The sequence below is a fragment of the Herpailurus yagouaroundi genome, unplaced genomic scaffold (assembly GCF_014898765.1).
Source record: "Herpailurus yagouaroundi ecotype Mexico unplaced genomic scaffold, PumYag 182, whole genome shotgun sequence".
NCBI classification, from domain to species: domain Eukaryota; kingdom Metazoa; phylum Chordata; class Mammalia; order Carnivora; family Felidae; genus Herpailurus; species Herpailurus yagouaroundi.
The window spans coordinates 37,017,999-37,029,875 of NW_024412413.1; the positions used below are offsets into that span (position 1 = coordinate 37,017,999).

At 34.7% G+C, this 11,877-nt stretch overlaps 1 protein-coding gene across 9 annotated transcripts in view; it reads right to left on the reverse strand.

The window, feature by feature from the left end:
* Window positions 1–11,877, reverse strand: part of METTL25 (methyltransferase like 25) — a 161,344-nt gene that overhangs the window by 118,105 nt on the left and 31,362 nt on the right. For all 9 annotated transcript variants that reach the window (XM_040491305.1, XM_040491306.1, XM_040491303.1 and 6 more), the window contains exons 4-5: window positions 3,665–4,261; window positions 887–1,034 (exon numbers count right to left, since the gene is read on the reverse strand). In XM_040491305.1, the coding sequence (XP_040347239.1) occupies window positions 887–1,034; window positions 3,665–4,261 (745 nt within the window). The remainder of the gene's footprint in view (window positions 1–886; window positions 1,035–3,664; window positions 4,262–11,877) is intronic.

The following is an 11,877-nucleotide window of genomic DNA, read 5'->3' on the forward strand; positions in this document are numbered from 1 at the left end:
TTTTCCCCCCTTTTCCCTCCCCCCTGGTCTTCTGTTAAGTTTCTCAGGATCCATATATGAGTGAAAAGATATGGTATCTGTCTTTCTCTGCCTGACTCGTTTCACTTAGCATAATACCCTCCAGGTTCCATCCACGTTGCTGCAAAAGGCCACATTTCATTCTTTCTCAGTGCCAAGTAGTATTTCATTGTATATATAAACCACATCTTCTTTCTCCATTCGTCAGTTGATGGACATTTAGGCTCTTTCCATAATTTGGCTATTGTTGAAAGTGCTGCTATAAACATTGGGGTACACATGTGCCCCTGTACATCAGCACTCCTGTATCCCTTGGGTAAATTTCTAGCAGTGCTACTGCTGGGTCATAGGGTAGTTCTATTTTTAATTTTTGGAGGAATTTCCACACTGTTTCCCAGAGCAGCAGTTATGCAGATTTTTAAAACCAGAGTATGTTGACTCTTCAAAATACAGTAAAGAACTTTCTTCAAAAAATTATCAATATTCTTTACAAAACAAAGGCTTTGGAAATGAAAGCAAACTTTGCCACAGTACATTCACCTCAAAATAACTCAGCTTTACTATTTAAGCAAATCTATATATTACAAGTATTTTTAAACAGAAGTTCTGTAAAATTTACCACATAAAATTTTTAAATATTTACAGTTTTTAGCACTCATTAAGACCATTTTATGAACAAAAAAAAAATCCTATAATATTACATGAGGTGTTGGACATCAAATTTCTTTTGTGGTAACATTAAAACTGCAAGGAAGTCAGATATGCTCAAATGTTAATTCAAATGTTACTGTCAACAATAAAAAGGAGAGATACAAAGTAGCCATTATGCTCAAATAAAGAGAACTATGAGACATGGAAAACTTTGTACCTTTGTGCAGGTTTTCAAATTCTTCAGATAAGAGGTGATAGCAACAACCCACACTGCAAACTCCCTTGATTTCAGGCTGGGAAGTAAATATTCGCAGGGTATTTGGAGCAAGATCACCACAAGTATGGAGGCCTACCATCAAACAATCCTTTAACAATGAGAAGAAAAAATAAATTTTGGCATTAAGAGGAGGGCTAAAAAAACATTTCAGGTGAAGATTTTAAATGTTCGTTAGACTATATGGAGCTTTTAAAAATGATCAAATTCTACCTAGAAAGTACTCTATGTTTTTTTTTTTATTATAATTATTTCCTTTATAGGCAAAGTGTGTAAGATCTTTCATCACAACTAACATACTTTTGAGTTGACTTTCTAGTGGTTTTGATTACTTATCTGTTTGAATTTTCTCTGATCTCTTTTACAACTACTGTTTGCTTAACTATTAGCCAAATTAAAGGCTGGCCAGTCAAATGTAGCATCCATTACTAGGACAAACTTGTGACTTGAGACACATTTACACCTTTTAGTCAGTTTTTTTATTCACTTCTGTACAAACTGCCTATCAAAACTTTCAAAACGTTGTCATTAAGAATAAGTGTGTTAAGGGGCGCCTGGGGGCACAGTCGGTTGGGCGTCCGACTTCAGCCAGGTCACGATCTCGCGGTCCGGGAGTCCGAGCCCCGCGTCAGGCTCTGGGCTGATGGCTCAGAGCCTGGAGCCTGTTGTGTGTCTCCCTCTCTCTGCCCCTCCCCCGTTCATGCTCTGTCTCTCTCTGTCCCAAAAATAAATAAACGTTGAAAAAAAAAATTAAAAAAAAAAAAAAAAGGAATAAGTGTGTTAAGTTGGCAATTCTACTCCAACACCAAAAAAGTATATTCATTGCATAAAATGTGGCAATATTAAACTCAATAGAAAATTTTTGTTTTAAATTAATGTTATAACATGAATTTTATGTAACAGTTCTCCTATGAAATGTTTCTTCTAATTGCCCAAAGCCTAATTTAAACGTACACACATACAGAATGGGAACAAACACATATATTCACAGAGCTTAATCATTATACCAAGTTTGTTCTAACTTCCTCATCTGCAAAATGAGTATAATAATAGTCCCTACCTCAGTGGATAAAACTTAAATAAGTTAATACTGGTAAAATGACATAGTACAATCTCTAGCACACAATAAAATTCAGTAAGTGCTTTCTATTCTTATCATCATCATGATATATGTGTAAGACAGGTATAAATCTCTCTCTTTAAAAACATTTTTTTTAATGTTTATTCATTTTTGAGAGAGAGAGATACAGCGTGAGTGAAACAGAGAGAGAGGGAGACACAGAATCTGAAGCAGACTCTGGGCTCTGAGCTGTCAGCACAGAGCCCTACGTGGGGCTCAAACTCACAAACGGTGAGGTCATGACATTAGCCGAAGTCTGATACTTAACTGACTGAGCCACCCAGGCGCCCCTAAATCTCTCTCTTTAAACTTAGCTTAGTTCTGCCTAAAGATAATACAAGAACATTTAACTTCATTCTTTACTATAGTCATCATATGATATTAGTTAATAATATTATCAAGTGGTAGACAAAAATATGCAATCACTATTTTATCCTAATGATAAAATATTTAAATATTATATATGTTGTTATAAAGAGGAGAGGGGAGGTATTAATTAATTTGGGTTATTATGTTAATTCACTGTAGGACTCAAGAAATATTCTCCCAGTACATCTTATATTAGACAGATTCTTATAATAGTTTGCATATAGCTTTGATCATACACTTTCAACAAGATTTTGAAAAATATAAACATATGATAATAAGCACTAAAATTTATGTATTTTGAAGTTAGTTAAAGTAATTGGAGTTGTTTATCCCTAAGAGAAAGTTAAGGTATAACTTAATTACTGATTTCATATGTAGGTAAAACAATTAATGAGAACTAACCAGTTTCCCTTATCTAGTGAAATACAAATGTTCAGAAAAAAAAATTCCTCATTCTAAAAGGACAAAACACTGGTTGACTACCAAACAAGGATTAAATAAAAATACTAGTCAGTTACCAAACAGGAATTGAAATTTATAAGAAACTCTACTATCTTTTGTTTATTCATTTCTTTAGGGAAGAATTTCTGAAAAATTTAGTAAGAATAGAGTATTACAACTTCAAAAGCTACATTGTTTTTTAAGATAATGAGGCCAAATGATTTCTAGAATCTCCTCTACTTAACATGCAATACTGCCTTTAATTAAGATATTTTGTCTCTCAATTACATGATCTGAATTACTTATAGTTTAGAAAAAGTTCAATTCATTTAAAAAATACTCAACCTACTCTTGCTCAAGAAAATTGCATTATTTGGTTACCAAGGCTAATGTTAAACATAATATTGCTCTAGCTACCCTTTTACTGCAAATTTAAATTAAAATGTTAAGAGTTTTCTTGGACTGGAATTTTGAAAATCCCTACATTGCATAATAAAACTTATCTTGCTAGCTTTTGTGCTAGTACTTGTTTGATTTAGAAGGCTTGAAATGAGTGGAGGGCACTCTATTCTGGAAAAACTGTTAATTGTCTGATTGTCAGATTTTATACTCTTGGCAGATTTTACAGCTATAGGAATCATGAAAAACTGCATATAATTTTATTTTCTTGGTCCTTTAGATTAATGTAATCAAATAAGATATGTAGGTTAAGTAAGCTACTATTAAAATTTAACTCAATGTCTTAAGAGTATTTTTGTAAATTAAATTAAGGAATTCAAAAGTGAAATCACCTCCAGGTCTTTAATAATATCATGCAGTTCTGAATCAGCAGTGATAAAAGATGTTAAAGGTGAGTATATATTTGATTCATTTGACTTTGATATCATTTTTCTTCTCTCTTTATTTGCTTCAGACATATTTCTCTTCGATGTTTGCAATGAAGTAGGTTCTACAGCATTAATAGGCAAAAGGTCTATAAGAGAAAAGGCATTTTCAAAACACAAATTTTCTTCTCGATGTGAATACACATGTAGGTTTTCCATTTGTGTTCTAATGTTAGAAATTACAGAATCCGAAAAATCTGGCAAAAAATCCGAGGTAGACATCTTTCCTTGATTTGCAGGACTGTTGTTACATATTCCCTCAATATCTACTTTATATTTAATTTCATCTTGCACTTTCCTTTCTTTTGCCATTTTTAATGCCAGTCCATTGCCATCTAATTTTGACCGAGTATGATAGACTTTCCAATGTTTCTTCAATTTCCTGTTTCTCTCCTTAGCTCCATGAGTATTGGTATTTGAGGAATCAATTCCATAAACTTTTAAGCCATACTTCAAGGACAAAAAAGAGCTTAGGTAGCCTTTTCCAGAACCCAGGTCAATTACCTAAAGTAAGAAAAAAAGAATGAATGAAAGTATTTTAGTCAGATAAGAATAGAAAACATTCTCAATATCTTTTTTAAAAACAAATAAAGAAATGGTTGTATAATTTATACAACCTGTTATGTTTATTTTTTATTCCTGTTAAAAACCAACCACTTTCATCAATTTTATTCAACATTTTAAAAGAGGTTCTAGGTTGTATAATACGTCAAGGAAAAGATGTAAAAGACCTAATGGGAAATAAAACTGTCACTCTTCATAGAGGACATGATTGTCTACAGAAGGTCTACAGGAATATACAAAAAGCTAACAAAACTAGAAAGTGAATTTAGCAATGCATCTGGATACAGGATCATTAGAAATTAATAATGAACCATCAAAACATATATAATAGCAAAGAACAATTAGATAATAAAATTTAAAACAAATTGAATTAAAATAGCATAAAAATAGAATATCTAGGAATAAATTCAACAAAGGTTCTGAAATAGCTATTCACTAAAAACTATAAAAGCAGAGAAAAAAATTGAAAGATCTAAATAAAGATATATCATTCATGAAATGAATGTTCATGAAATGGCAGACTCAAAATGAAGATGTCAATTCCCCCAAAATGACTTACATATTCAACAAAAATCCTAATCAAAATCCCAGCAGATTTCTTAAAAAAAAAAAAAAATCACAAGTTGATATTATAGTTTATATGAAAAGGCAGAGTACCTAGTATAACCAAAACAATTTTGAAAAAAAAAAATAAGGTTGGAAGATAACCCTGATTCAGGAAATAATATAACACTATAGTAATCAAAAACAGAAATAGACTCACACTTACATAATCAACTAATTTTTGACAAAATGGCTAAGGTAATTCAATAGAGAAGATAATGTTTTCAACAAATGGTGCTGGTATCATGGATGTACGTCTGGGGGAAAAATGCCTGTCACACAGCAAACACAAAAATTAATTAAAAGTGGATCACAAATCAGGAGCACCTGGGTGGCTTAGTCGGTTAAGCATCCAACTTTAGCTCAGGTCATGATCTCATGGTCTGTGGGACCAAGCCCCTTGTTGGGCCTGCTGACAGCTTGGAGCCTGGAGCCAGCTTCGGATTCTGTGTCTCTCTCTGCCCCTCCCCAGCTCACGCTCTGTCTCTCTCAAAAATAAATAAACATTAAAAAAAAAAGTGGATCACAAATCTAAATGTGATAGTAAAAACTATTAAATTCTGGAAGAAAACATGAGAAAATCTTTGTGACACTTGGCAAAGTTTTCTTATGTAGGACATAAAAAGTATGAACTACAAAAGAACTAATTGAAAAAATGGACTTTATGAAAATAAAAATTTTGCTATTAAAAATGTGGTAAAAATATTTGCAAATATATATCTGACAAATTGTTTGTATCCAGAATATATAAAATATAGAATAAACATAAATAAATATAATATAAATAATAATATATACATATATAAAAATTAAAATATATAATAAATACAAATAAATATAAATATAAAATAAAAAATATATATTACAACTCAATAATAAGACAAGCAAACAACTTACAATTGGCTAAATATTTGAATGCACACTTCATTAAGGAAGACATACAAATGGCCAATAGGAAAAGATGCCTACTATCACTAGTCATCAGGGAAATGCAAACTAAAATCATAACGAGATGCACATAAATGTCAAGTGGTACAGGCACTCTAGAAAACACTGGCAGCTTATAAAGTTCAAACTTACACTTAGCTTACAACCTACAAATCCCATTCCAGGCTATTTGCCCAAGACAAATGAAAACATGTCCACACAAAATCTTGTATGTGAATATTCATAGCAGCTAAAAAAAATGATAACATCTAAAATATCCATCAACTTGTAAATGGCAAAACAAATTGTAGTATATTCATACTATGGCATAAAGGAAAAACCAAGAGTAAATACAACATTGATGACTCTTAAAAGCTGTGAACTAAAGGAAACAAGTCAAAAACAAGTTCTCATTCTATTTGATTCCATCTACACGATGTTCTAGAAAATTCAATACTACAAGCAGAGCAGGGGTGCTCAGCTTGCTCAGTTGGTAGAGCAGGTGACTCTTGATCTTGGGGCCATGAGTTTGGGCCCCACGTTGGGGGTAGAATTTACTTAAAAAAAGAAAAACAAAACAAAACAAACAAACAAACAAAAACAACTACAAGCAGTTCAATAGTTACCTGAGAATGGAGAAAGAAATATTTTGTGAAAGGGAATGAGGAAACTTTTTATGGTGACAAATATTTTTTATTATGATGGTGGTTACACAACTGCAGACACTTACTAAATAAATCAAAATGTACACCTAGAATTGGTGAATATGTAAATTATACCTAAATAATGCTAAAAATAAGAGAAATATTACCAAGATTATTATTGTACTGCCATGTCATTTCGTAAGAAATAAATGGACAATTATAGGAATACTCTCTTAAGAAATATCTACTCTTATTATGTCTATCCTAAAATCAGTTAAAACCTGGTATAAGTCACTCAAGAAAACACTCTTATACTTGAAGTAATGCCAATAATTAAGTCCTCAAAAAATTTAGGATCTTGCAATTCAAATGAACACTCCAATGAGTTACTCATACGTGACACTCCAATAAATAATTCCCATAAATAAGCTTATACCCCTTTTGATGTTCATCTCTGGGCTAGATATTATGGGAAATACATAAGCATTATACATCTTGATCTTAAGGAATTACAACCTAACTGAAGATACAATACATATCATAAATATAAGGGCTATGCAGTAGAAACTCTATTAGTTTCCCCATATCTGAATCTCCAGTGAAAGCGAAGCTCTCCATTCCTTTCCTTCCATGAAGCACACTGATGCTGATGACAAGCTTAAAGTTAGCAAACAGTGAGTTGTTGCTAGCATCAGCACATTTGTTCCTATCAATGTAGATGTTTTCTTAACAAGAGATAATTGAGTTTGCTCCTTAATCTGTTTATGGCCAATTCCACTTGTGAATCAAGATATTTGTAATTCCTCTGGTTGTAAGATGGCTCTAGAAAGTCTAAGAATCATGTGTTCACAACAGAACATCTAAAAACCTTTTCAGTAATGGGCAAATTTTCCTAGAAAATCTGTCAGCTGACTCACACTTCTATTTTATTAATCCAAGTAGACTTTTATCTCCCTCCAAATTGGTCTTTTAGTAGCAATATGTAGTGTCAGCAATACAATGAAAACCTCTGTGGAATTAAGTAACATGCCGTGCAACTTTTTGCCTTCAAACTATGTGATCTGAATAGCAAAATCTCCACCATCCTGATCTTCTATCCCTTACCCACAATAGTCATTTCCTTCCTGGGTCAACTTATGGGTTTGGAAATAAATGATTCTCCAGTCCAATGAGTGGTGGGAGGTATCTTCCTAGTCTCCTAATTCTGTTTAGTATGGTACTATACTTCATATAGAAGAGTTATACTTTGTTGTCTGACCTAGAGATCTAACTACCATTCTAGGCTAACGAACCTAAAATTTATAAATCCAGTATGAAATTCTTCCATGAACTTCATACTCATATATCTAACAGTCTGCCAAACATTTCCACTTGAATATCTAAAGAATTTCAAATTTAATGTGTTCAGAATGAAGTTCTTGATATTCTCTGTAAAACCTGCCTTTCCCATAATATTCTCCATCATAGTTAATGATATCTCCATACATATTTCCAGGTGGAGATTAGGACTCCTTTCTTTCTCTTATACTCTCCATATGAAATGTGAGCAAATCTATAATCTCAGCAACTGCACCCTGAGCCTGGCTAAATGCAACAACCTCCTCATAGTCTCCCTGCTCCCATCTTTCCCTCAAGTCTATCTGATCATACCTCTCTTCTTAGCAAAATCTCTCATTGACTTTAATCTTATCTCTTACTAATCTCCTTTGTTACTGGGATTTTTGCCTTAACTCAAAGCTCTTCTCATGCTCAGACAGGAGCCAATTTCTGAAAGAACTAGCCTGAATGTCTATAAAGACTATGGTTAAAAAGTGCAAAGACAGTGCTCCTCAACACAGCAACCAGAGTGATTCAGTGTGTCCAATGGCTTCCCATCTCATTCAGGATAAAAGCCCAAAATATCACGATGGCCTCTGAGACTCTAAACTTCATGACCTGCCTTCTACCACTCCAACCTCAGCTCCTACTGCTTTGCCCCTGCTCTCTCCAATGGAGTTTATCTGGCTTACTGGCTGTTTTAAGAAGACACTAGGCATAGTCTTACTGTAGGATCATTGAGCATGTTATTGCTTCTCCCTGAAAAGCTTTTTCGTCCAGGTATTCTAATGGATAACACTTTTACCTAGCAAGAGAGGTCTTAATTCAAATGAGTTTACAATGCGTTACTTGTTCCTCCCTTCCTAATCAAAAACTTTAATTCCCATCTCTGAATCAGCTACTTCCTTTATTTTTATTTATTTTTTTCTCTTTAAAGTGTATCAACATATACAAAAAATATACTTATGATCATTTTTTTATCTATCTCTCCTCATTAGAATATAAATGCCATAAAGGCAAAGATATTTTTTGTTTTTTCACTACTGCATCCTCAGTATCTATAACAGTGCCTGACACATGGTAGGAACTAATGAAATATCTGTGAAATGAATGCATGCACACAGGTATGAATGAATGAACATATTCTGGAAACAAAAGTTAAGAAGCCTTGGTAATGTTAGTGAGAGGCAAAGGTTTCTGGCATGTAGGCAGCAATATAGTTGAATCAAAAATGAATTGTTTGTCCTCTTCTCTGGTGTCTGTGGTCACTAGTAAAGTTAAGAATTTCAGAATCTGGGTTTCTATCTATCCCCATGAAATCTGTACCTATTAAATCAGCATTTTAAAAGTAAAAGTTGTACATATATAATAGAGATCTTAAACTTCATTACTGTGAGAATCAAATACTGCTATAAAGTGATATCAAGAGAAAGCCTTTGTAAGTCTGTATTTTAGGTTATTTCATTCACTAAGAATAAGCTTCACTGCTATAATAAAGTCTCCTTAAAGCAGGCCTAACATGATACATTAAAGTATTTCAAAATTTTTTCTCTGCACTTTAGAAATAAAATACTGTGCTGGAGGTGGAGTTAAGATGGTGGAGCAGTATGGAGACCCTGAACTCGTCTCATCCCTGAAACGCAGGTAGATCAGCACCAAACTATTTTGAATACCTGGGAAATTGATCTGAGGATGAACACAACAATCTGTATAACTTAAGCCATAGAACTCACAAGGTATACGGAGCAGAGAGGTGAACCGGGGGAGAGAAAAGCTGTGGAGGGTATGGAGCCATTTTCACAGAAAGAGGACACAAACAGAAAGAGAAAGGGGGAGAGTGGAGGGCATCTGGAGACTGCAGGAAAAACATTCCCTTGAAAGTAGCTGGAGAGAAAGAGAAAGAGTGAAAACACTTGCAGGGGACTAAACAAGAACTTTGTTCCCCAAAACCACTGAGGGGAAGAAAGGAGAGGGTTTCAATACTACCAGGATTCTATAAACAGTGGAGCACACAGTCTAAAGGTTTGGAGATCAGTGTCTGGTGGCACTCTGGTGAGGAAGTAGGGTGAATCCTCAGAAGCAGGCAATGCAGGCTGAGGGGTTCATGTGCCACATGGGGAGAAGTGGTTCCCCTCCTTGGAGAGCATTTGGTAGAGGTCATACAGCCTCCCCACAGCCAAAGGTCCCAGCAGACCCCCAGAGAGCAGTGTTTGCTGGCATTGGGACAAAGATGCCAGGCAGCAGTGAGACCTGGGGCCGCCTGTGTGTTGTGATTTGCCATAATCTCTGAATGACCACACAAACATTTTCTGGGGCAAGCCGGCACCCGGCCATTGCTCAGTAAGACCCTCCCACAGAGAGTCGGTGCAGATCCGTCACCAGGGTCTATGAAGTGCGGGGTTTTGAAACACAAACCCACCTGAGACAAAACTCTGGAGCTGGAAAGAGGTGCCAGACAGCTTGGACATGGACAAGGTAGAGGCAGGGAGTGGATGGAGGCCTGAGACAAAGGAAGGGTGCTTAATCGTAGGTCAGTGGGAGTGTGAAGTTCCTGTGTCAGAGACTAGGGAGCTGGGTAAAACCATTTCCACCTGCTGTGTGCACGTGCACACACAATGATCCACCCCAGTAAGCTAAACAGTGCCACCTACTGGAGAATGGTCATTATACCAAGCCCCATCCAATTGTGCCCTCCAACCACGTCCCCCAAAAATGGGGGGGGGGTCACTCCATGTGCTGCTTAGTGGATGGACTATAGAGAGCTTCATAGTTTCAGTTCTAGGGGAAACTGGCTGTAACTTCATTCAGGTTTCATTCTCTTTGATGGTTCATTTATTTGTTCATTTTCTTTCGTTCTGTTTTTGCTTAAATTGTTTTCTTTCTTCTCTCTTTTCTTTCTCTTTCTTGGATACAGAAAGAGAAAAAATTATTTTTTACTTTATTTTTTATTTAAAAATTTTTGTATTCTAATTAAATTTATTTTTATTCTATTTTATTCTATTTTTTAATTTTAAAAATTTTTCTTACCTTTCCCCCCCCTTTTCCTTTTTTTCTATCAAGCTTCTTTCAACAAGCAGAATGAAACACACCTAGGATCTAGCTTCCTTTGTTTGATCTTTGATTTGTTTTTTATTTTTAATATTTAATATTTTATTTTATTATTATATTCTCTTCCTCCAAAATGACAAAATGAAGGAATTCACTCCAAAAGAAAGAATAGGAAATGACAGCCAGAGACTTAATCAACACAGATATAAATAATATGTCTGAACTAGAATTTAGAGCCATGATAGTAAGAATACTAGCTGGGGGTGAGAAAAAGCATAGAAGACACTAGAGAATCCATATCTGTGGAAGTAAAAGAAATAACACCTAGTCAGACTGAAATTAAAAATGCTATAACCGTGATGCAATCTCCAATGGATGCCACAATGCCAAAGATGTGCAAAGCAGAGCAGCAAATCAGCAATACTGAAGATAAAATTATGGAGAATAATGAAGCAGGGAAAAAAGGGAAACAAAGGCAAAAAGAACATGATACAGACTTAGAGAACTCACTGATTTATCAAGAAGGAATAACATCCAAATCATAGGAGACCCAGAATATGAAGAGAAAGAAAAGGGACATAAGGTTTATGTGAACAAATTATAAAGGAAAACCTTCCTAATCTAGGGAAGGACACAGACATCAAAATCTAAGAAGCACAGGAAACTCCCATCAGATTCCACAAAAACCGACCATCACCAAGACATATCATAGTCAAGTTCACAAAATACACAAACAAGGAAAAAATTATGAAAGGAGCAAGAAAAAAAAGTCCTTAACCGATAAGGGAAGACAGACCAGGTTCACAGCAGACCTATTTACAGAAGCTTGGCGAGCCAGAAAGGAGTGGCAGAATATATTCAACATCCTGAACTGGAAAAATTTGCAGCCAAGAATTCATTATCCAGCAAGGCTGTCATTCAAAATAGAACGAGAGATAAAGATTTTCCCAAACAAAAGCTAAAGGAGTTCGTGACGACTAGTCCAACACTGTAAGAAATTTTAAGGGGGGGGGGGGG